Source organism: Chionomys nivalis, chromosome 18 (assembly GCF_950005125.1).
Source record: "Chionomys nivalis chromosome 18, mChiNiv1.1, whole genome shotgun sequence".
Taxonomy (NCBI): domain Eukaryota; kingdom Metazoa; phylum Chordata; class Mammalia; order Rodentia; family Cricetidae; genus Chionomys; species Chionomys nivalis.
The window spans coordinates 18,625,029-18,650,064 of record NC_080103.1 but is presented as its reverse complement, the minus strand read 5'-3'; the positions used below and the strand labels follow the sequence as shown (position 1 = coordinate 18,650,064).

Genomic DNA, 25,036 nt, shown 5'->3' with positions numbered 1-25,036 from the left:
CAAGAAAGAATGAGTCCAATAAAGAAGGAGAAAAGCCTTAAGAAGTGTTTCTGAACAATTGGAGCGGGAAGGGATCTGAGGTGTCCTCTATTCACTGTCACCTCTCCTTCCATCTTCTTTACAGGCGCGAAGCAGAGGTCTGGCCAAGGTCAAGTGACCAGTGTCAGGATTGAGCTCCTTCCCGCTTCCCTCAAGAGGTCTCCAGTTAAGCTGCAATCTCCTCGAGAGCAGGATCACTGTTTTCTTCATTCTCGGAGCCCAGTGGCTAGTGCAATTAATGATCTTCACTCTCAGCTGGGGATGCTTATTTCAGACAGGCTGTCTAAGTTGCCAGAGATCACACAGCAGTCAAACGCTGGTCTGTATTTAACCCTTCGTATCCGGACTCCGGATGCCTCGAAACAGTGGATCATTCAAGAACATTTGTTGGACGAATGAACGAACCCAAACTGGTCGAATCCGTTTAGAGGCCCGGCCGCTCGTGGTAGCTGGGGACTGAGCTCCCAAGATCCAAGCAACGCACTCGCAGGCTCGTCCTTCTGCTCAGGCTCCGAGGCCCCGCCCGCTCCCCAGCTGGGCACGCCCCCATCTCGGGGACTTGGGTCCCTTTCTGCGTCCGAGTTCCCTTTGGCTCCCGGCCCTGGGCGGAGGGCCTCTCCCGGGCAGGCGACCTGTGCCCGCTCCCAGACCAGCCCTCTCTCTTCCCCTCCCTTCCTCCCTCCCGCATACTCTAAACTTCTTTTTTCCTCCCTCTCTAAACTTCAGTCATTCTAGCGCCCGCCTCCTCTACTCAGCGCATCCAATTAGAATCAGCAGATCCCCAGAGGGCCCGCCCCCAGCCTGCCGGAACCCAATCCGCCGTGCGGAGTCGAGAACTGGGCGCGTCCCCTACAGCCGGGCTGGTGACGACAGCGCGCCGGGCGCTGCGCTGCGGGAGGGGGCGGGGCCGGGCAGGAGAGGGCGGGGGAGGGGCCAAGCGGGGAGGAGGTTGCGGCGGGTTTGAAAGCGCCAGTTTCCTGGCAGCTGGGGCAGGCGTTGGTCTCGGCGCTCCCGCTCCGCAGCGGCGCCGCTCGAGCGGGCGACCGAGCTCCGTGCGTGCGTCCCGGACGGAGCTTCTCCTTCCAGCTGCTCCCTCCGCTCCCGCCCCTCTGCCTCAAGCCCTTTCCCGCCGGGCGGGCGCCGAGCCCCGGCCGTCGGCGCTGACCCCGCCCGGAGACCCCGCCGGCGCCGCCCGCGGGGCGCGCGCTCCCTCCGGCTCTCCTCGGCGGCCCGCGTGAGGGGCGGCTCGCGGCGGCGCGCGGCCGGCGGGCTGAGGCGGGGGGTCAGCGGCGGGGCCCCCCTCTGGCCGGGCTGTACGCGGGGCCCGGAGCGGCACCGCGGCCGCCCGCGCGGGGGCTCCCCATGGTGCAGCGCAGGTCGGGATGTCGAAGACGTTGAAGAAGAAGAAGCACTGGCTCAGCAAGGTGCAGGAGTGTGCGGTGTCCTGGGCCGGGCCCCCGGGCGACTTGGGCGCGGAGATCCGCGGCGGCGCCGAGCGCGGCGAGTTCCCCTACCTGGGGCGGCTCCGCGACGAGCCTGGTGGCGGCGGAGGCACCTGCTGCGTGGTCTCGGGCAAGGCGCCCAGTCCGGGCGATGTGCTGCTGGAGGTGAACGGGACGCCGGTCAGTGGGCTCACCAACCGGGACACCCTGGCTGTCATCCGCCACTTCCGCGAGCCCATCCGTCTGAAGACCGTGAAGCCAGGTACGCTGTGGGCTCGGGAACCCGGGTCCTCCGGGTCCCGACTCCCTGGGGAGGGGAGAGAGTAGGGGGAGGAGGCGGCGCCGGGCTTTCCCATTTTGCGGCTGGTAAAACTGAGCTCGGATTGAACCGACAGCTGTGTAGGCTGTCAGGGAATTGCAATTAGGAGCTGGCTTTCTTAATCCAGCTCGGTCTCCCACCGCAGACAAGAGTTTCTATTTGTATTTGCATTTCTTATTTATTAATTATTATTATTATTTTGCCTAGAGAAGGCCATTCTTTTCTGCTCCCCTCTGTGGAAAAGGTCCTATCTAGCACGATAGTCATTTCTTGGGAACGGTTCTGCGTATTCTAACGCGGAGAAAGGGCTTTGCTATGGAGACCTGTCGCTGGATCGAGTGCCTAGGTTACCACCTAAAGCTCCCGGGAGGGCTCAGCTGGCCCGGTGTGTCGTGCACAACCGCAGACGTCTGGGAGCTGACAGCCCAACTCTGTGGGTCTAGGTGGCTCAGGTGTTTGGGTACCGGTGAGGTACAGCGGGTTACCGGTGGAGCTGTTGTGTTTGAAAATACCTAGGTGCCCAGCCTAGCAAATGCTTTTGTAAAGCTTTTGAATCTACAGAATTTGTTGAAGCGTTGGGTAAAAAAAGAACCCTCGTTGCCCTGGTGTCTTTGATGCTCGTAAAATGTGCCGCAAAGCACGCTACGCTTATGGCATTCTCGCTAGTTAGAAAGCATTGATCAGACTGCGTACAGTCTGGTCTGGTAGTATGTAGTAAGTTTTCTTACGAATTTGTAAGGAGAACGTTGTTGGACCTTTCGGTATTGATAAAATGTGATTCTGGCTTCTAGGATGGTTGTAGACAAGAGAATTGTGATTGTTACTAGAAATCAAATTGTTTCTACTGAATATGCGGTACATTTTGAACATATAGGGCTGCCAAATCGTGACCTGGGCAAGATTTTGGTCTTTCCCTTTTACTACAAAATGCTAAAAATTTCTAGAAAAAATTCAATATTCTCTCTCTCTGCCCCTCTTCCTCTTCTTCGGCTTACTTGAGGAATATCTCTTTAGTAGTCCTTGAGCTAATTGCAACTGATGATTTGAGGCAATATATGTATGTATTTTGGGTATGTAACAGCCTTACTATCTTGAATGAAGGTTCTTTCCTGTTCTGTCATACCCATTTAAGATCTGTTCTTTTGTGAGTTTTTCTTACTGTTAATTTTTAAAACTTTGTCAGACTGTAAACAACCTTTTCTTTGTTTTTGAGGATTGTAAGATTCTTATTTCTTCTACAATCATATATGCAGGGTGAAGGAAGGCTTTTGGGGCTGTAATTTGGCCTGTTGGTTACTGTTTGTAATACTGAAAAGATCATACAGAAAACATTTACTAGCCACTTAGATCAGTGGTTCTCTACCTATAGGTTGTGACCCCTTGAGGGGTGTGTGTCTGAATATAAACTATCCCGCACATCAGGTATTTACATTATGATTTATAACAGTACCAAGATTACAGTTATGAAGTAACAATGAAATACTTTTATGGTTGGGGTCACCACAACATGAGGAACTGTATTAAAGGGTCACAGCATTAGGAAGATTGAGAACCACTTAGATGAAATCCCAGGAAGCCAGCAAGTGATGAGAACATGTATATCATCGCTCTGTTTTGTTTTGATCATGGGGCATTATTGAGAGAATAATTTTAAAAAACAGCCATAAAGTTGATAGGTTGTTGAGGAAGCTGGTATATTCCAAGTCATTGTGATTCTTAATCCCAGCACTTGGGAGGCAGGCGGATCTCTGTGAGTTCGAGACCAGCCTGGTCTACAAGAGCTAGTTCCAGGACAGGCTCCAAAACCACAGAGAAACCCTGTCTCGAAAAACCAAAAAAAAAAAAAAAAAAAAGGCTAGGCGGTGGCTCCTTCATAAATGCCAATCTGGTTTACAAGTTATACACTTTTAAACTTTAACATTGAATTGGAGAAAATACTTAAGGGTTTGGAGTGTTATACAGTAGTGTTAATTAACTAACTGCATTGATCAAATCCTCTGTGCCCCAGAATATTGTCAACATTTTTTATTAATAAAATTTTCCTTTTTTGGCAACCAAAAACCTGTCCTATTTTAAATATTTAGTCAAAATAAAGGGAATAACTGGTGCCAATGGCTGCAACACATCTTATTAATAACAGTTTAATGTTGTGCTTGCTTTTTAAAATGTGCACAGCATTGATAATTTGTCATGGTTATCACTATTTTTGTGTCATTTGGGATTTGAAACTGTTCTAAGCAAATTATAATGAAAATATTTGTCAGGTAAATGACTTTCTTAAATGTCTTTGCTTAAAAGTAGCATTTATAATGAAATACTAATTGTTTTGTAGGTTAAACACAAGCTCTAGTACTAGAAATTAAGAACTTGAAGAAGTTGTTTGTAGAACATGGATTTGGTTAAAAATAGCACAAGTATATCTCCAGAGGAGTCTGGATTCTATATGGTTGTGTTTTGTTTAGAAAAGCATGAAAATACAGTGTAAGGTGTTCTAAAAAGAAACTTGCCCTGTCCCCAATCCCAGTTTATCTAAATTTTGTGAGACAGATGAATTTAATTTAAATTCATTTTTAGCATTTAAATTTAAAGCATTATGCACTCTTGACTGGGAACTCTTCCCTACCTAAACTGCATTCTTGAAAGTCAGTTAGAAGCTAACACAGTGAAAGAGTAAAATGTGGCCATTTCTGTAAGACGTCATGTTGATGAGTGATGATCTCATACTGTCTTCTGGCAGTTGTGGCTGAAGGATGAACTGAGCTGTAGAGGGCTGCAGCAGCCCTACTTCCTAACTCCAGCCTTTTTTTTTTTTCATCCTGGAGATGTTCAGGGGAGCCTTGCCAATGATGTCAATACAGGGACTTAAAGTATGTCTTTGATTTAGTTGTATTTATTTTCATTTGTTATACTTTATAATGGTTAATCAAAAATAGATCTTTAAAATTTGTAGCCTTCTCTGAGTTAGGGTTGGTGTTTTAGTGTTAATATAGAACTTAGCAATCAATACTTTAACATTTAAAGGTTAATCTTTAGTCCCATTTATTGCTTAGCCCAATTAGTTACTGCTTTTTTAATTGTTATCTGTGACTTGTTTTTGTTTTGTTACTGTTTTTTGCAAGAGAAAAGTTGTCATTCGAATTTGAACTTTTGAACTTTGGAACACTGGTGAAACTTTTTATGGTATAATACTGTCTCTAGCACAAGTGCCTGTGATTTTACATCAGAGTATATTCTTAAACAATTTTTATTTGGATTACTATGATAACTAGGTAGTTTTGTAGAGTTTTAGAACACATAAGTACTTGCTTCTTAGTACACCTGTAAATGTTTCATCAGTTGTAAATTACACAGATTTGTTCTAGTTAAAGATTAAGTATTGCATTATAGTCTATAAGTACGTGAAATCAAAATGTGCTGCCTTAGTATGCACACAGTGCATTGGACTACCTTAACTCTACTACTCTGTCTAGGGATGAAAATCACAGGGAACATTGAGATTAATGCAGTTAGTTGTGCGTTTATCAACTAATTTGAAACAAAGTTTGTAACATCTTAGTTAAATGCAGGTAAAAATGCTCACCACTGACTCAGGGATTATAGTGTCTAAAGGAATTACTTTAAAATGATTTCACCCCTAGAAATACATTCCCCTTTAGTGAAGAAACTTTATTGGATGCTTAAAATAAGAAATGTGTATGATAATCCTAATAATAAGAACTCTGCTTCTCAACTGTTGGATCTTTTTGATGGTTTTTAGTTTTGTGGGTAAGTTGGAACATCATTGAAATTTGCTTAAGTGGTTTAATATCCAAACAAGAGATGAACAAAAGAAATGAGACTTAACTGCGAGCCTTCTGGGTTAGTAATACAGCCAAGTATTCAATATCTTCAATACAATCTTCAATTCAGTATCAACAGAAACTAGAGATTAGGTGAGGTAGCCCTTTTGTTGGATACAATTGTATCAAATTTTGATAAACCTTCATTTGAAACATTCCTGCTCTTCCAGATTTTTGGTAGGAGATTTTTCCCTCTAAAGGTCTTAATTTAGTGGTTCAGGTTCAGGATTCCTATGAATAATTAGGGAGTATATGCTGCAGCAACAGCTGGTGTGCTGACTCTTGCTACATTGTTAACATCTTTATACTTAAAACCTGTTTTCTATATTACTTTGTAGGAGTACTGTATCCAGATATCTCTCATATATTTGATTACTTTTCTGGTGTATCATACTGGTTGCCTTATTGATTGATGTTCCCTGTCTTAAGGTTTTCATTGCTTTGATGAAACACCACGGCCAAAGCATCTTAGGAAGGGTTGAGTCTGTTTGGCTTACACTTCCACCTCTCCTGACTCATTACTGAAAGAAGTCAGGTCAGGAACTCAAACAGGGAAGGAACCTGGAGTCAGGAGCTGATGCTGAGGCCATGGAGGAGTGCTGCTCTTACTAACTTGCACTCCATGGCCTGCTCAGTCTGCTTTCTTACAGAACTCAGGACCAACATCCTAGGGATGGCACCACCTACAATAGGCTGGGCCATCCCAGATCAGTCACCAATTAAGAAAATGCCCTACAGGCTTGCCTATAGCCTGATTTTATGAGCTGTTTTCTCAGTTGAGGCTCCCTCCTCTCAAATGACTATAGCTTGTGCCAAGTTGACATAAAACCAGCCCACATATTCCCCTTAACGTTAGACAGTCTTTCCGAGGTTGATGTCTTTTAGAAATTCTTTAATTTCTTGCTGTCTTGTTACAAACACAGGTTTAGTATTTGACACTTTCAATTTTCAGATCACTTTTTTGTTTTATACAAGTCATCGATAAAACTGAATTTCATGGAACACAACAACACAACACTGTTTCTGGAAGTACGTGTTATTTTTCCTGATGTGGGGAATACTTTATAAAACCACTTGTTATAGTTTAGTCATTCTTAAAAGTTCATTCACTAATTTGTGTAAGTTAATGGTAAAATATCTAAATTTGTTTGAGTATCTGATTTATAATGTTAGTGTCTCATCTTTAGGTGAATAATGTCACAGTGTCTTTAGTCTATAACCCTCCTAGTCCTTTTTGAAATTTTGTGGGTACTCAGTGTTTTGTGGTTTTGGATTGTGTTATCGTGGCACATGCCTTTAATCCCAGCACTCGGGAGGGAGAGGCAGGCGGATCTTTATGAGTTCGAGAACAGCCTGGTCTATAAGAGCTAGTTCCAGGACAGGCTCCAAAGCTACAGAGAAACCCTGTCTCCAAAAACCAAAAAAAAAAAAAAAAAAGTCCTTTTCCTTCCTCACCCTCCTTTCTCTCTTCCTCTTCCTTTCCTTGATATATATATTTTCTGTGTATCCCTGGCTGACTTTGAACTTGTGGGAAGTCCTTCTGTCCCAACTCCTGAGAGCTTGGATCAAAAAATGTGTACCACTATACCAAATAACTTCATTTTTTTTTTTCTGTCTTTTTTGGTTTTTCAAGACAGGGTTTCTCTTTGTAGCCCAACTGTCCTAGAATTCACTCTGTAAAATTCAGGCTGGCCTTGAACTAAGAGATCTTCCTGCCTATGCCTTTCAAGTGCTGGGATTAAAGATACATGTCACCACCATCCGGCTTCAATAATTTTATTTTTGAACCACTCTCATATTCTTTATCAAACTCTACTGATTTTAAAGTGAATTTTTGGTCCTTTGTAATTTAACAAAAGATAAGTTTTAATATTAAAGACTACAAACATGTTACCATGAATTAACTTTTTCTTTTTTCTTTTAAAATTTATTTATTTTATATATCACTGCTCTATCTTCATGTACACCTTTATTCCAGAAGGGGCATCAGATCCCACTATGCATGGTTGTGAGCCACCATGTGGTTGCTGGGAATATAACTCATGACCTCTGGAAGAGCAGCAGCCAGTGCTCTTAACTGCTGAGCCATCTGGCCAGCCCCAACTTTTTCAGAATGTGTCCTGAAATGAGAAGTATATTTCTTCAGATATTTTGGTAGGGAAGAGTGGCCCCTGAATGTAAGAGTGTTGCTGAGGTGGTGAGCTTCGGTGCAGCGTGGAGGCTGGTGCTTTGGAGACGTGTGTGGCGATAGAAAGGCAAGTCTACTCACTGCTCTTCCTGTCCTGAAAAAGACCAATATTATTCTGAAAGTTTTTCTTGGAATGCTGCTTCTTTTAGAGGAAGTGAAAAATTGGCTTACAGATCATGCTTCCCCTTCAGGTACCTAACGATATCCTCACAGCAGCTAGCACTGGCCTTGTCAAATGAGTCAGAAATGGTATCATTACAAAACACTAAGGGCCGAGTGATTCATTGCTAAAGAATTTTTGTAGGAAAGGTATTTATTTATTTATTTTACCTTTTCCTTACTATTTAAAACTCCTCAGGTAAGAGTTAATATGAATTTTGGTGAAAACTGAATTCTGTAGTGTGCTGTTCTAAAAAGTTACTTTGAACTGGATGTGGCAATAGACACCCCTGAGTCTAGTTCTTTGAAAGTCTGAAGTGGGAAGATTGAGAGTTCAAAGCCAACTTGGTTTACATAGTAAGAACCTATCTCAATGAGAGGGGGAGAGAGGGAATGGGAGAGAAGGAGGGAAGAAGGGAGGGAGAGAGAGAGAGAGAGAATGAGAATGAAAACATTAGAATATCTTAGTGAGGGTTTTTGGTTCCTTGTTACAAAAAAAGGGAAATCAAATGAATAAAAGTATCTTTTAAAAGGTCTGTAAGTTGCTCACCAAGTGCTGATTTGTACCACTTTCAGAATGAGTCTCCCATTCCACCCATTTGGAATCACTGCTGTGTTTTAGTAGGCACCACATTAAGTGATTTGCTTACAAAATAAAATTCTAAGAAATTATTGTCAAGCGGTGTCAATAGTGAAACTTTGGATGTGTAAGAGACAAGTTTGATTTTGATTTGTTTTTGTTTTAGTAGAGTCCTAGTTACTTTTCCTTATTTTCTGACTTGGGTGGTTGGGAAGGAATTAGGAAAAAAAATCTGAATTTATTTTGGTTTTGAAAGATAGATAGGTTTTGGTTTAGTTGAAGAAGGACATTTTTTAGAAGTGGATGAGATGAGAAACACACAGTTCAGTCTATAAATATCTATAAGGTGTTCCATTGCTATAGTTTTTATATGTGTGTATATTAAAAACACTTTACTTAATCTAGTTGGTGGCAGTACACGCCTTTAACCCCAGCATTTGAGAGGCAGAGGCAGGTGAATCTCTGTGAGTTTGACACCAACCTGGTCTACAGAGTTCCAGGACAGCCAGGGCTACACAGTGAAACCCTGTCTTGGAAAAACAAAATAAGGAAACAAAGCCCAAAGGCAAAGAACCACTTAGTACAAATGCACAAATCATATTTTATAATATTATATGATAATTGGGAAGTAGATGGGAAATTATATTGTTTAAATATAGAGACAATTCTATTTTGTATTATTCCTGATAATGCTCTCTCAATTCTAACTTAAAATGTGTTTCTCTTAGTAATGATGCTGTTGGGGGTTAATGGTATTCCTCTCTTCAGCTTAAGTCTTGTTCGTCTCATGATAAAGCATCACGAGTGTCCTTATTTTTGCCATAATGTTGTGCTTGCTTTGGCAGCACGTATACGAAAATTTTGCAAGAATGGACTTGAAATATTACCACTAATACTAATTGTTTCTGGATAATAAACTTATTTGGGTTATTTTGGAAGCCCAACAATTTTATGCGCAAACATAGTTTACTAGTATAGTAGAAAGGAAACTGAAAACAGAGTTCCATCTTAACTTTGACTAAGTCACAGCGGATTGACTTCTAGTTACAAGATTGGCATCATATCTTTATTTCTCCACTATCCCAGTAATTTCATGCAGCTAGTGGCTTGTAACACTGGTTCTGAGGAGCAAGCCTCCTACCATTTCAGTCATTCCAGCATGCCCAGAGTGTGGAGACTGCATTTTGCAGACCATAAATTTCAGTTGTGACATGATCTAAGCACCTGAGAAAGGGAAGTCTGTGTTTGCGTATTTAGTTACTTTGTTTTATTAACATGTATTAGAGATATTGTTTAGAGATTAAGGCATGTAAAAGGTTATATAGTTAATGTTATTGTCAACTTTGTTCAGAGAAGCTTCTTTTTGCTATGTACACTGCTGCAGAGACTCATAACTGCTCAAAGTATGAGAATATGTGATGATTGAATGCAGAGCCAAATATAGGACATATGTATCTATGTGTCACCCCTTCCAAGGCTCAGAGGACGTAGTAAAAGGAGGCAGAGTGTAAGAGCCAGATGAAGTGGTGCTGAGTGTTGAATGCTGACATCCGGTTATTGCAAAGCATTGTACTCTTGAACTTATAGCAGCTAGCATCTGTGATTATCTGTACAAGATCGGCTTGACTACATCCCGTGGCCCATTGTGGACAGGGAGGCGTTTTTGGGCTTACCCCTTCCTGAAGATATATACAAAACTAATGGTTGCTAAATAATGCAGAGACATTCTTCAGTGGTGTGGCCACTTGTTTTGATGCCTATGCTCTTGTTAAGTCTCTCATCCATTTTTCTATAAGCAACCCTAATTCAATGGGTCATCAAAAGAAAAAAAAAGAATTAAAGAGGGGAGTTAAATTTTCCTACTATAATTTAGTTGGGAAGTTTTTTATTTTGTTTTTTTATCATGGAATAGGAATGAATTAGACATTTTGCTTTTAATTATTAGGGTCTGTTCTGTTTAGAGAATATCTATTCTGTGTTGGGTAGTTTAATGCCTACTTGATAAAAGTTGGAGTCACTTGGGAAGAGGTAACCTCAGTTGAGGAAATGCCTCTCCAGATTGGCCAGTGAGAAAGCCTGGTGTTTTTTTGAGTGAAAATTGATGTGGGAGGGCCCAGCTCACCCAGGGAGGGCAGTGCTACTCCTGGGCTGGTGGACCTGGGCAGTATTGGAAAGCAAACTGAGCTAGCCTGGAGGAGCAAGCCAGTAAGCAGCACTCCCCCATAACCTCTGCATGAGTTCTGCTCCAAGTTCCTGCCCTTACCTCCTTCAGTGATGACTGAGCTGTGGAATTAAAAGCTGAAATAATCCTTTCCCTCCCCAAGATGCTTGGTTTTATCACAGCAGTAGAAGCCCTGACGAAGACACCTTCTTAATGTCTTGGATTTGCAATGTGAATAATAGCATCCACTTAACAATTCTGGCATTTTACACTCTTTGTTATTGCTATGTTTTTTTGCAGAGAGTTTTAAACATAATTATTTTCCTTCAAGAAAGCTTGTGAGGGTCTGGCTATACATTTTTATTTATATTTATGCAAATATAAAAATTGGATTTTACTGTACATGATGATATTTAATAAAGTAATTTTATGAATTGAAAATATATTAAGGGAAGAAGACAAGTTTTTATTAGCAAATACTTTATTTTCTGAACTTAAATAGAATAGCTTTGTTTTTTTTTTTTCTTTTGATAAAATAACTTTTAAAATTGTGCTTGAATAAAGTAGTCCTAGAGAAATATTGCTGTTTGGATCTAATCATTCAGACTAATTATGCACAGGAAACTTGTGATAAATGGCTTCGATATCAGCAGGAAAAAATTCAACACCAACACCAATGAAAAACTCAACTCATATGCCAATTTTGAGAATCCTGTAGCAAGACAGACAGGAAAGGAAGCTCTGAACCCTTTAGAAATGAGGGTCAATAAAGCTTCTCATCTTTTCTTATGGTGCCCAGTAACAAACCATGGAGGGACTTTGATGTACTCCGTGCTCATCTCTTTGAGCCATTGCTCTAAAGAGAGGGCCGTGGTGTACAGTGATTGGACAGGCTGGGATAACATGTCCGTTCTTGCAACTACGTATAGATAGCACAATATCATTAAAGCAGAACTGCACGAATGGGAAAGAGGAGGGAGTTCCTCAAAGAAGGGCTGCTAAGCTGACAGCATGGGATGTAGCCGCTTTTCAAACACTTATGTCTGCTACTTTGAAGCCAACAGCTGGACCTAATTGAGATAAAACTAATTTAAACAAACAAACCAAAAATCACATATATGCTATAGAACAAAGCTGAGACCAATTTTGTCAAATATTTTGCTCAAATGTTATTGCATTTGATGTTTTTAAATCTGAAACTGCTTTTATATAAAAACTTAGAAGTTTGGTTGGCGAGATGGCTCAGCTGGTGAAAGTGCTTCCCAACAATCCTGTGAATTTGATCCCTGGGACCTAAATGGTACAAAGAGCCACCTCCCTCTTATATCGTCCTGACAGCTATGTAGTTACACACACACACACACGCAATAATTATGAAATTATTTTTGGTCTGGAGGGAATAGCTGAACAGTAAGAGCTCTGCCTGCTCTTCCAGAGGACCCAGGTTAGACTCCTTAGTCCCCACATGGCAGCTTTCACCTGTCTGTGACTCCAGTTCCAGGAGATCCAGCAGCCTCACACAGACTTACATGAAGACAAAACACCAATGCATATAAAATAAAAATAAATTATAAAAATGTTATTTTTATGTGTATGAGTATTTTGCGTGTATGTTTTTCTGTGCACCATGCTGCATACCTGGTGTCAAAGAGGCCAGAAGAGGGTGTTAAATCCCCAGGAACTGAAATTATAGAAAGTTATGAGCTGCTATGTGGGTGCTGGGAACTGAATTTGGGTCCCATGGGAGAGTAGTCAGTATTCTTAACCATTGAGCAATCTATCCAGATTCCCAGCCCCCTTTTGTGACAGTATTTTGCCGTTTAGCCCCGGCTGGCCGGGAACTCGCTATGTAGACTAGGTCAGCTTCTAATTGCACCTGGTTTCCTGCAATGAAAAAAATTTTAAAACACTTAGTTGCTTAGAAAATTGAGGTGCTGATGCTTGGGTATGTTCAGCCAGGACATACTACTTTTAAGTGTTCTCACGCAAAAACAAAATCCACACGATACCAAATGAGACTCCACGTCAGGGCTTCTTGTTCTAGAGTAGATGGAATGCTTTGGTGGATCATTAAATAACTCGGTAGTGAGAAAATGACCTAGTTAAAAAACGACCTTTTAAAACTTAATATTATTATCCATTTTGAAAATTAAATTCTAAACTAATTGCTTTTCAGTGTTTTGCTTTTAAAGCAATAGTTTTTTTAGACATAAATTGAGACAGTATCACTATCGCATTATTTCTCAAGGTTCCTGTACTGACTAATTTTATGTCAACTTGACACAAACTACAGTTATCTGAAACCTCAATTAAGAAAATGTCTTTTTAAGATCTAGCTGTAGGACATTTTCTTAATTAGTGATTGTGGGGAGACCCAGCTCATTCTTGGTAAGGCCATTTCTGGGTTGGTAGCCCTGGGTTCTAAGAAAGCAGACTGTGCAAGCCATGGGAAGCAAGCCAGGAAGCAGCACCCCTCCATGGCCTCTGCATCAGCTCCTGCCTCCAGGTTCATGCTCTGTTCTGGTCCTGTCCTCTACTTCCTTCAGTGATGAATGATGATGTGGAAGTGTAAGGCAAATAAATCTTTTCCTCCTCAAGTTGCTTTTGGTCATGGTGTTTCATCATAGCAATATCAACCCTAAGATAGTTCCCTAATTTTACCTTTTAAGCGTGATCTCATAGCAGTTATATATAAGTGAACCTACTGACTCCTAACTTAGAAACACTGCTTAAAGTAAAATGTGTTACCTTTTAATAACCAAAAAGCAATTTGGCAGACATTGCAGAATAAAAATTCTTTTGTAAAATTTACTTTTTCCTTGACCTCTACTGGGCAAATGGAGATACTTCAAGAAAGAATGGAGAGCCTAAGAGAGGGTTAGATGCTCGCTTTACCGGGTTTTTAAAAGTTGTTTTAATTTTATACTGGTTTAATATTTAATTAAAGTATTAATATTTTCAGATTTTTATGATACAAAATGATTTTATTTTTGAGACAGATAATACTGTGTAGCCCAGGCAGCCTTGAACTCATGATCTTTTTGTTTGCAATTATGTCTCCTGAGTGATAAAATTACAGGTCTGTGCCACAATGCCTGACTATAAACAATAATTTAAATATTAATCTTTATTCACAGAGGAGTTTTGCCCAGTCATCCGATAGCTAGATCTTTAGTAGACATTAAATGTTCAGAGATTATTGGTGAATATACATATGTAATGATTGTATATACAAATGAACATCTTCGTCTGGGCGTGGAGGCACATGTCTGCAATCCTAGTACTTGGTTGAGATGCAGGCATGAAGGTCAGGAGTTTAAGGTCAGCCTTGGCTCCATAGCAAATTCTAGGCCAACCTGGGATGAGTGAGATCTTGACTCGAAAACAAAATTTCCCAAACATCTCCTAATGTTCTCCCCGACCCCCCAAAAAAGTTTAACAAAAATGAAACATCTTTGGATTGGGTATGATTCACTGATAAGAATCAGAGATTTATGGTTTTTTTTTAGATTAATTTATACCTTCTAGGCATGTCTTTTGGCCATATTTGGAAAATTACTGCTTCTGTTGCAGAAGCCTGGAATGATTAGAGTTCACTAACATTAATTTCATATACTGACTAGTTGAGCTATAGAATCTGTTTCAATAATTCATTCTTTCTTACCTCTGTTCACAGAACTGTATCTTATCCCATTTTAGTAATTTTGGGTAGAATATTTTGTCAAAATTTTATTGTTTGAGCTCATGGTTCTATTTACCAATTTAAATATTTGTTTTAGGATGGAATGCAACTAATGAAAATTTTAATTTCTTTTGAATAGAGTGTGAGCTAAGCAGAGCTGTCTCATGTAGTAATGATAAGTAAAAAAGAAACTCAACTTCTTTTTGGTTAGCAACCTTATGTTCCGACCACTGTGCTGCAAATCTAACATGACTCTTCCACCCTGAGACCTTGTCATGGCATACCAGTTGTTCTATCTGATGTGGTTTACAAGGACATAAGTGGTGGCATTCGTTTATCTTTCTATAGAGAAATTAGGAATTTTCCCTCCCTTTATACACAAGGAAACTGAGGTTCAGAGAGATTAACACATTAAAGTTCTCACAGTGAGGATTATGAACAGGAGCATCATTAGGCCTTCATTTTTCATTTATTGGGTAAAATATTAGTTCATTATGTCTGAATAAAGCTGCTTTCCCCTACAGTTTTGAATTGAGTGGGTGTTAAATATAGTAAAACATTGGGCGAATGCTAAACTAAAATAAAAGGTTCATTGTTTGATTCTGTTTCTGAACAAAGTTTGTGGTAGTACAGTTTACTTTGGCTAAACTGAAGAGTTGTTCATAAGGATTATTAATCAAATAGAAAATAAGATTAAATTATTGCTACATTTAAAAGTGAATGGTTTAAGCAGTTATATTGAAAACTTGGATATTTTAAATAACCTTCTTGAGACAACTGTATACTTGATATTGGAATTAATACTTTTTTTGTATTTCCTGTCCCCTTGCTATAAAATTTACTATGTAGGTGTCTGTTAACACACTTATCCTAAGACTGATAGCCTAGAAAATAATGAACATAAGATTGATTACGTTTTGAAATTAGTGGTCTTTTCTAAGTATAGAGATTCTTCTCAAAGTATATTTTGCTTAATAAAACATATCTAATCTAGAGAGAATAACTCATTGTATTCAAGCAGACTCCTCCTGCAGTCTCCAAGTACTCTACACTAAGATGGACTCTTTGAAGAGGTAGTTCAGAGCAGCCTGCAGCGTCGCTGCCTCCTGTTCTTTGTGCTGTTAGATTTTCTGTTGGGCTTAAAGGTCATCATCAACTGGAAGGAACTACGTCCATCCAATTCGTACCCTGAGTCTAAAGAGAAAGTTGAATTCTTAGCAGTGACAGAGTGTGGACTAGAACCCAGATCATCTCATTCCTTTTATTGTTTGGTTTCTGGTATAAGATTTCACATACAAATTTGATGAAACATGAGATTCCTCAAGGAATCTGCATTATTTTAGAATGAAGTGTTATGAGCTAAACCTGTTTGTTGAGGCTGTCTGCATTCATCAGTGTGGTTAAATGCAGTGGTAACCCAGAAGTTGGAGCACATGAAATAATTTAAATTGATGTATGCCATAAGTTTTCAGGGCATTTTTAGCCTGACATACTGGTATAGCTTATGGTTAAGATTTAAACAAGCATATAAAAGTTTTAGCTGATGTTAACAGTTGAGTATCCAAGTAGTTTTTTTTTTTCAGTTGTTTCAACATTGAGAACATATTTTTTCTAAAAGAAATTGTTCATAATGCTTTTAGTCAAATTCCTTCCAGTTGCTGCTGCTGTGTTAGGTAGTCTCCTAATGCTATTTCTTGCTCCTTTGGCCACACTGGTACTTTTTGCTTCTGAGTAAACAGGACATATAGTGAGGGAAAGTAAGTTTTCTGGCTGGGAATTTTCAGGGAGAGTGAGAGGCGAGCCATCAGGTGCACTCTGGCTTAAACTTGCTTGTCTGTAATGGATATTGATTTACTGAAGGGAAAGATTGTGCTCCTGGTGGGGCAGGGCTGGCACCATGGAGGGCTGGCTGTATATGAGGACAGAGAATTACCTGTATGAGGCAAAGCTGAAGGTTGGGTTGAGGAGGCAGTTCTGGGGAGAGTAGCCATCAGGTGTTATCAGTGGGATGATGAGAGCGTGAGTGGCTGTGTGTGAAAGAAAATCTTCCTATGCTAACAGGTTACATATTCCTTATAGTGCCTGCCAGGGACCAGTGCAGGAATCAGACAGAAATAGAATGTAGAGAATTAGTCACGTGGAAAGTCTTTGAAAGGACAGAGGGCTGAACTTGTAGCTGGGCCTCTGACAACTGACTTCTAGGACACCTTGACCGACCATGATGGCTGCCACTTTGCCATGGTCAGGTAAATAGCTAGCGAGAGGTTGCCCGAGAAAATGGTGGATCGCACAGCCACTGCTGTGGTCACCTTCACTACTGGAAGTGGAGTGGAGTGGAGTGTCTAGTCATTGCTGTGACTTCTTGATGCCTGTGACTGTGTGTTTGTGTGCACAGCTGTATTGTTAATGGCAGAACACTGAGCAGAAGGACCTGTCACATACGCCTTTTCTCAAGGTCAGAATCATTCATGAGTTCTAGAGATTCAACTATATTTGACTTTCTGTTCTTGAGATGATATGAAATTGTGAATTTTTGTGTTACCAACTTTCATGAAACAGTTTGGAATTTTGTTTATTTATGGCATGGCTATGTGCTTTCTCATGAAGAGGCAGTATAAATTTGTCTTCAGATTTTTTGGGGGGATAATGATAAAGTTAAAGATGCTGAAGAAGTAAAGGAGAAATCTGATCCTGTAAGTAATTTCCAGAGAGGCATTTGTGGCTTTTAAGTATTAGTGTGTGGCCTGTAGCTCAGTCCTTGTAGTTTTGGAGATCATATCAGATCAGGTGCCTTCAGGGTAGGATGGCCATAGATCCCATACATTTAACTAGAATGAGATCAAACTCTTAAGAGATACTATTTACATTTTTTAAGTTTTGTGATTTTATTTTTGATCATAAGCATTTTGAAGGGATTGTAGCTCTTTGTACACTAAGCTCCACAGCTTGGAGAGCTGGAGCGCGCTGGCCGGTGTAGAACATTGTTGTACCTCCAGCCTGTGCCTTTAGGAAGCCTTACAGTGCAGACCACAGCTCTGACTCTCTGTCTGCAGCTCATAGCCTGAATCTCCCTGCTGGCTTTGATCAGCTGCCTGTTCTCTCTACTCATCTCTCCAGCTTTGTTTTCTCCTTACTCAGATTGTTTCTCCCACGTTTCTCTGCTTTCCAGAGAAAAAACTGACTTTGTACAGCTCTCACCAGTCTATTGAAGTGTTTCTCACCACCGTGAATTGTCAGTCTCTGGGGTCAGGTAGAAACCGCAGGTTAAGTATTCTGTGTTATGTTGGTCCTGGCTGAGATACACATACATAAAAATACATACACTTTAATATTTTAGTTTTGCATTAGAAAGTGTTCAGGAAGCCAAGTTTCAAGACAGTATTTTACTTTTATTTGGAACCCTTGTTTTAGTGGATCAGACTAGACTATTTCATAAATCCCTCCTTTTAAAGTCACCTTTAAAAAAGAGAAGTGATTGGAAATGGATCTTTGAAATGAATCTCTAAGGATAATTTCTTAGTGAAAATTGCCAAGTCTGCTTATTAATTCAGTATTAAAATGTTACAGGGTGTATGAAAATTTCATTAGCAGTGTTTGTGTGGCGTTTGTTTCAGTTAGGTGGTAAGGGAGGGCCTTCCCAAGCGTTTGTATAAACCACACGTTGAAATAATAGAAGGAAGTCTGCTATGTGAATGTTTCTAAGCAGAGGGAACTATTAGATTCACTACAAGAATCTAATCCAGGAAAGAAACAGAGAGACCAGTGTGGCTAGTGCCAAGGAAGTGAGGTGAAGCTTGGAGGCTGAAGAAAAAGACAGGTGTCTGTGGAGGTCTGCAGACCACAGGACCTTTGGAAGAGCAGGCAATGCTCTTAGACTAATGGAGACCTTTTTGGTTAGAAGAAAATTGATGATGGATTGGATTTTTATTAAGAGTAGTATCAGTGAAATGGTGGTGGGTAGATTTGAAATACATGTTTTGAAAGAGGAAATGAAAGGACTCTATGACTGCAGGTAAGGAAAGGAGAGGATTTGAGTTCAGGATGATGTTTAGGTTTTGGCTCTAGGCAGCTAAGTGGGTGGTGTTGCCATTTTCAGGAATAGGACAAACTGGAGATTGGGTAGAATGATCAAAGTTAAGTTTCTCTGTCTCTCTCTCTCTGTCTCTCTCTCTCTGTCTCTCTCTCTCTGTCTCTCTCTCTCTCTGTCTCTCTGTCTCTCTGACAGATGTATACATCCAACATTTAGCTTACTTTATTATATATAATACATTCCTTTATTCATCCATTAGTCTAATTTATTTTTTATGCATTTAAAGGTAAATTGCCATCATCAATGCCTTTCTTGAAGGAAAACTTTTGTTTTCCCCTCCCTATCCCCACCCCCCAATTTACAGGTGCAAAATCTAAGGTTTGCAGGAAACCATGCTCAAGTTCTTGTATCTAGTAGTTATTGGTAGATCTAGGATAAGCATGTAGCTTATCATTAATCTAGAACTCTAATTTGATTATATTTTAAAATTAAGAATAAAAATGGGTGTTGGAGAGATGGCTTAGTGGTTAAGAGCATTGCCTGCTCTTCCAAAGGTCCTGAGTTCAATTCCCTGTGCATATATATGTGTGTGCATGTGTTTGTAGACTGAAAGGTGTCATCCTCAATGTTGTCTGTCTTCTTTGAGACAGGGTCTCTCACTGACCTGTAGCTTACTAATGAGGTTAGATTGTCTGTCAAGCCCTAGGAATCTTTCTGTTTCTGTGTCCCTAACACACTGGCATTTTTATGTGGGTTCTGGCACTTGAACCCAGGCTCATGTTTTTTATAAGACAAGAACTTCATTGACAAAGTCATCTTTCCAGCCATACGAGTGGATGTTTAAAATCTCTTTAAAAAATATGACAAGTAAAAAAATGAATGGCTTTAGGTTAATTAAAACATAGTTACTTGTACTTTGAGAACAAAGTCCATTGGAGTAAGATGGGATGCATCTAAGAAGCTGCCCATAAACTGAATGTATTACATAAAGTTATCATGTGATTTTTTTTTTTTTGACATCCAAATTCTTCCATGTGAAATACTTTTAAAGTCTTTACAGTTAACTTCTGGGGGCTTGTAGTTTGGTCAGAATTAGATATAGTGTGGCCAGAAACAAGTCTGATGTCAGAGATAACTTAAATGTTGGCATTATTGCCACTAAGGAGAGCTGTCTTAGGGTAGACTTTAGTATGACTGTAAAGTGAAATTAGCATTTAGAACCTCTCAATTATTCCCTTTGACCTTTGATGGTTTTTCTTGTTATTATTCTCTATGCCCTGATTCCAGAATGTCTAGTCTCCCCTGTCTTTGATAGGCAGTTAACAATAGGCATTTACCATCATATACTAGGTAGTTATTAGCAAAATTATCTGATTAATATAGTCTATACTAAACTGGTGCAAGAAATTACTTCTGTTAAACCTGCTTGTGTATATTTTCCTGTTAATCTCCTCAGTAACTACAAATAATGGGATTTTGAATGCCATTGTGGGAACTTTCCTTGAAACTACACCACTAAACTAATTCTGTCTAATATAATGGGTTTTAGAAAGTGTAAGGAAAATATGTATGGTTCCTATCTTTGTCTTTATCGTCATTTTTAAAAAATCATTTCTACTTTATTACTTGACTATTTCCTTTCTCCATATATATCCCTGTCTTTGGTTCTTAAAGTCATCCATTATTTTGGATTATTTACTAAATTGTTAACTATATAGGAAACTTTGAGCTTTCCCCTTATACCAAATTTTAATTTTACATGTATGGATGTTTTGCTTGCATGCACTACTTGTGGGTCCAGTGCTTTCAGAGGTTGGAAGAATGCATCATTTGTGGGGGACTTCAGAAAAGACTTCTTTCTTAAATTCAGCAAGAACCAACTATCCACACCTAGCTTTCTCCTGTCTTAGTGTAGTGTTTGTGTTTGGTGATACAGTGTAAATACTTGATTAGACTATGCAGAGACACCTGATTACTCTTACACCGAGAATATTTTAGTGAATCATTTGGTAGCTAATGAAAATTTGAAGAATAATGATCAATACAGTAAACATTAATATTTTAACAAACATGTTGAAGAAAACTCCCAAGACTTTAAGGTGAATTATACCGTAGGCACAATGTATATTGCAGTGCATTTGTCAAAGCTGCATCATTGTTAATGGGGGAAATTAATTTTGGTAGATATAGCTATTATGTAACTTTTGAAATATTTTGTAAAGATATTTGGCTTAATTAGTGTTGTACTTTGGTTAACTTTTTTTTTTTTTTTTTGCAATAAATTCTGTAACTCTCTTAATTAAGTGTAAGGTAGGGGAGATAGCCCAGTTGGTAAGGAAAACATGAGGGCCTAAATTTGATCCTCCAGAATCCATGATTAAAAAAAAAAAAAATCCAGGTGTGGTAGTGTGCCCTTGTAATTTCAGTGCTGGGGAAGTAGAACAGGGTGAATCCCTGGGGCTTGCTAGTCAGTCAGCTTAGACCACTTTACGAACTTCTGGACCAATGAGAGGCACCATCTCAAAATATGTATATATATATATATATATGCATATATGTATATATGTACATACCTAAGAATCATACCTGAAATTGTTCTTTGGCTTTCACATGTATGCATACATGTATACACAGGTGTATCATTACATACTTACCTATACACATACATACATATATATGCACAAAGTAATGTAAAGTTTAAGAATCCTGTTTTTTAGGATACTCAAATCATTAGTTATATGATTATAAGTCTGAATTATTTAATATCCATTCACTATTTTTACGAATAATTTAAGTTAATTAAAAAATTATATATGTGTGGCTCTGGAATGGTAGCTCAACAGTTAAGAGAACTGGCTGCTTTTCTAGGAGACCTGGAATTTGATTCCCAACACTCACATGGTAGCTTATAATCATCTCTGACTCTGGTTCCAGGGGACCCAACACTTTCTTCTGGGCCTCAAGGGTCAGGCATGTCCATGGACAATATATACATGTAGGTAAATCACCCACACATAAAATAATAATTTATAGACGTATACATGTACACATGTCTGAGTATGGATTTGTGCATGTGTGTTCAGTACTTATGGAGGCCATGTCCCTAGAGCTGGAGTTGCAGCCTGCCATGGGTGCTTGAAGAGGACTCATGTCCTCTGCAACAACAACGCATGCTTTTAACTGCTGAGCTATTTCTCCAGCCCTCTATTCGATAGTTTTACATCCTTGTAGATGGGATGAACTTAGTTGGGGGGGGGTTAGAAAAACAGTCAATACCAGAACTATTTAGAGATCTGAACAATTCATTTTATTTCAACTTAATATTTGTTGAGTTATTACTCTGCCTGGTAAGTACAAGGGGACCACTTGAGTAGGATTCCTGACGTTAATGCGGGAGAGAGAGTCTTAGGACTATTTTGTACTTGAGTAGGATGTGGGCCAAAGAGGAGGGGAAAACATAAGACTTTAGACAAAATGAAGATTGGGAATGTCCTAAGAGCAAGATTAGAAACTATCATTGAGCCGGGCGGTGGTGGCGCACGCCTTTAATCCCAGCACTTGGGAGGCAGAGGCAGGCGGATCTCTGTGAGTTCGAGACCAGCCTGGTCTACAAGAGCTAGTTCCAGGACAGGCTCCAAAACCACAGAGAAACCCTGTCTCGAAAAAAAAAAAAAAAAAAAAGAAACTATCATTGAAGAACGGTTGGGAAACTCTTTTAGTTCAGTAATAGAATTGTTCTATTAGTTTCCTTGCTGCTGTAATGATGATGATGATGATGATAAAATTTGTTGACATGAAAAATTCAAGTTATTATCTTAGAATTTTAGAGATAAAAAAGATCTAAATGTATAGCCTGGTGTGGTTTTGCATGCCTATAGCACTAGCATTTGGAGATAGATGTAGGACAATCTGCTGTTTAAGCCAGTCCTAGCTACCTAGTAAGTTTGAAGCCAACCTGGCTTGTATGAAACTGCCTTAAAAAAAAAAAAAAAAAAAAACCTGAAATGAAGTAGTTTAAAATGTATGTGGACAGATTGTATCCCTTCTGGAGGCTCTAGGGAAAACTCTGGTTTCTTTTTTCTACCCCTGCCCCCAAGCTTATAGGGTCTTCTGCATTTCTTGGCTTGTGGCTCCTTCATCTACTTAAACTACATCGCTCTAACCCAATTGTTCTCAACCTGTGGGTGGTGACCCCTTTGGCGGTTGAAAGACTGTTTCACAGGGGTCATCTAAGACCATCTGAAAGCATAGATATTTACATTACAATTCATAACAGTAGCAAAATTACAGTTATGAAGTAGCAATGAAGATAATTTTATGGTTGGGGGGTCACCACAATATGAGGAACTGTATTAAAGGGTCATAACATTAGGAAGGTTGAGAACCACTGTTCTAGCCTTTGCTTTCTTCATCGTATCCCCTTTCCTCTGACCTTACCTCCCCTTATGAACTCTCATTATTATATATGCTTGTAGGGTAAACTCCCCACCTCTGGTTCCTTAACTTAGTCACATCTACCAAGCCCCCTTTGCCATATCTGATAGTATACATAGGTTGTTGACATTAGGACATGGACATCTGTAGGGGGCTATTTTCTAGCGTATTGCAGCAATCAAGAGAGACTTGATAATTGGTTTCAAATATCTGAAGGAAGGACTGACATATGGAAGAAGGACTATACTTTTTCTGTGTGGTCTCAGGGATAGAATTAGAACCAGTGGGTGGAAATTATAGAGACAGATTTGTACTCACTTTAAGAGAACTTTGTAAGGGAGCTGTGAGGATGGAGGGGGCAGTCTTAGAACAAAGCAGCATGTCCTAGACACTGGCAGTGTTGATTAGGGAGTGAAAGACCTCTTACTGGTTGTCATAGATGGGATTTAATGAATTTAAGACCAAGTAATTAGAACTAAGCGAACTTTACACCCTTGCCTGTCCTGAGTTCAGGTGATTCTGCACATCCCAGCGTGTTAGCATTTGGATATAAAACATAGCCTCTCAGAATGGCATTCAACTTTGACTCCATTGGTTGCCTGTTGTTTCCTGCTCCCCACTTCAACAAACAAAAGGCTCAGAGCGAAGTCTTAAAAAGATCAATAGACTTAAGGATTTACTGCTGAGACAGTGACTCACTTTTATATGATAAAGTTCTTGTAGGTTCAGGCTTTTTATTTTGTTTTGTTTTGTTCGAGAAGTGGGGGGTCTCATGTTTTTCCTCCCTCTCAGGTACTGGGATTATGCATCTGTACCATACCTGGGTATCCCCTCCCCATTTTTCTTCCTTTCTTCCTCTGTCCCCTCCTTATGTAGTTCTGTAGCCCAGGGTGTCCTGAAATTTATATCTTCCTGCCTCTGCTTCTTTCCTGAGTAGTAGGTATAGGCTTTTATTCCTTGTTTACTTTAACATATTAAAAAATAATTCTCTTACTTGAGGTAAAAAAAGGGAAGACTTTGAAAAAACAAAATAGATACAATTCTTAAAAGTTATTTAGAAAGGAGTTTAATTTTTAAAAATTTATTCTTTGAGAATTTGTACACACAGTATATTTTGATCATGTTTACCTTCCACAGCCTTCCTCCAACTCCTCTGGGATCCCCTCCTACATCCCTTTCTCAAACTTATGTTTCTTTCTCTCTCTCAGTTTTAAAATAATCCTCCGAGTCCAGTCAGAGTTGCTCATCTATGCATGGGTGTGGGCACATCCATTCGAGCAAGGCTAACTTACCAGGGACCACACCCCTAAAGAAAACTGACTCTCACGTACAGCTACTATTGTCAATGCCTCCTCATGGGAAGGAGTTTGAAAAATCTTAATTTTACAGCTTTCTAGAGAGAAGTTAATTTTTGCAATTCAATATTCTGTTGTAATAACTGTAAATGAATTTATTCATTTATGTTAAATACCATATTTTATTCCATAACCAACCAATTCCAGTTCATCTTAGAGAGTTCAATTGGGAAATCTCATTTTTAGTAGTTGTTTATTATCAAGTAGTACTGGAAAATCAATACTGAATCTCAGGAATCTAAGTCAAAAGTTTGCATATTGTTGAAGGGCTTTTAGGCCTCTGGGAGTCAATGAAGACATCATTGCTCCTTAAAACGCTTACATGTTTTTAGACTGCCATAATGTATATTTCTTTTTTTTTTTACATGTTAAATAACTCTGTAGATTAAAACTTTTGAGAGGACTGATGTTTTTTTGGCGAAGTATTGATGAAATAGAGCTAAACTGAACATTCTTTCTAGCCAGCTTGGCATAGTATAGCATCATGACATTTATACCCTGCCACCAAAACAGCAACAAGCAACACAAAACCAAAAACAACTGTGTCATGTTTTCTATTAATATATGACTTTGATAACAGTACACAAAAACTTGCATTGTTTCTCTGGATTCCACTTTATTTCACACTGGATCCCCTCCCCCATTGCATCAACATAACATTTAACAGTGTAAAGAGATAATCTCATCTGTCTGCTTGACCTTGAAATAAATAGTATTAGAAAGAGCACTAAGAAGTTGTTTTATATAACTCCCAGTTTTAAAGAGGCAAATGGTCTAATTTGGTATAATAGAATCTTAAAAATGTAGA

General features: G+C 39.6%; 1 protein-coding gene across 2 annotated transcripts in view; it reads left to right on the top strand.

The window, feature by feature from the left end:
* The first annotated feature begins 980 nt into the window (after positions 1-980).
* Magi3 (membrane associated guanylate kinase, WW and PDZ domain containing 3) overlaps positions 981-25,036 on the top strand; it is a 231,246-nt gene continuing 207,190 nt past the window's right edge. For both annotated transcript variants that reach the window (XM_057793099.1, XM_057793100.1), the window contains exon 1: positions 981-1,743. In XM_057793099.1, the coding sequence (XP_057649082.1) occupies positions 1,422-1,743 (322 nt within the window). In that variant the 5' untranslated portion in view covers positions 981-1,421. The remainder of the gene's footprint in view (positions 1,744-25,036) is intronic.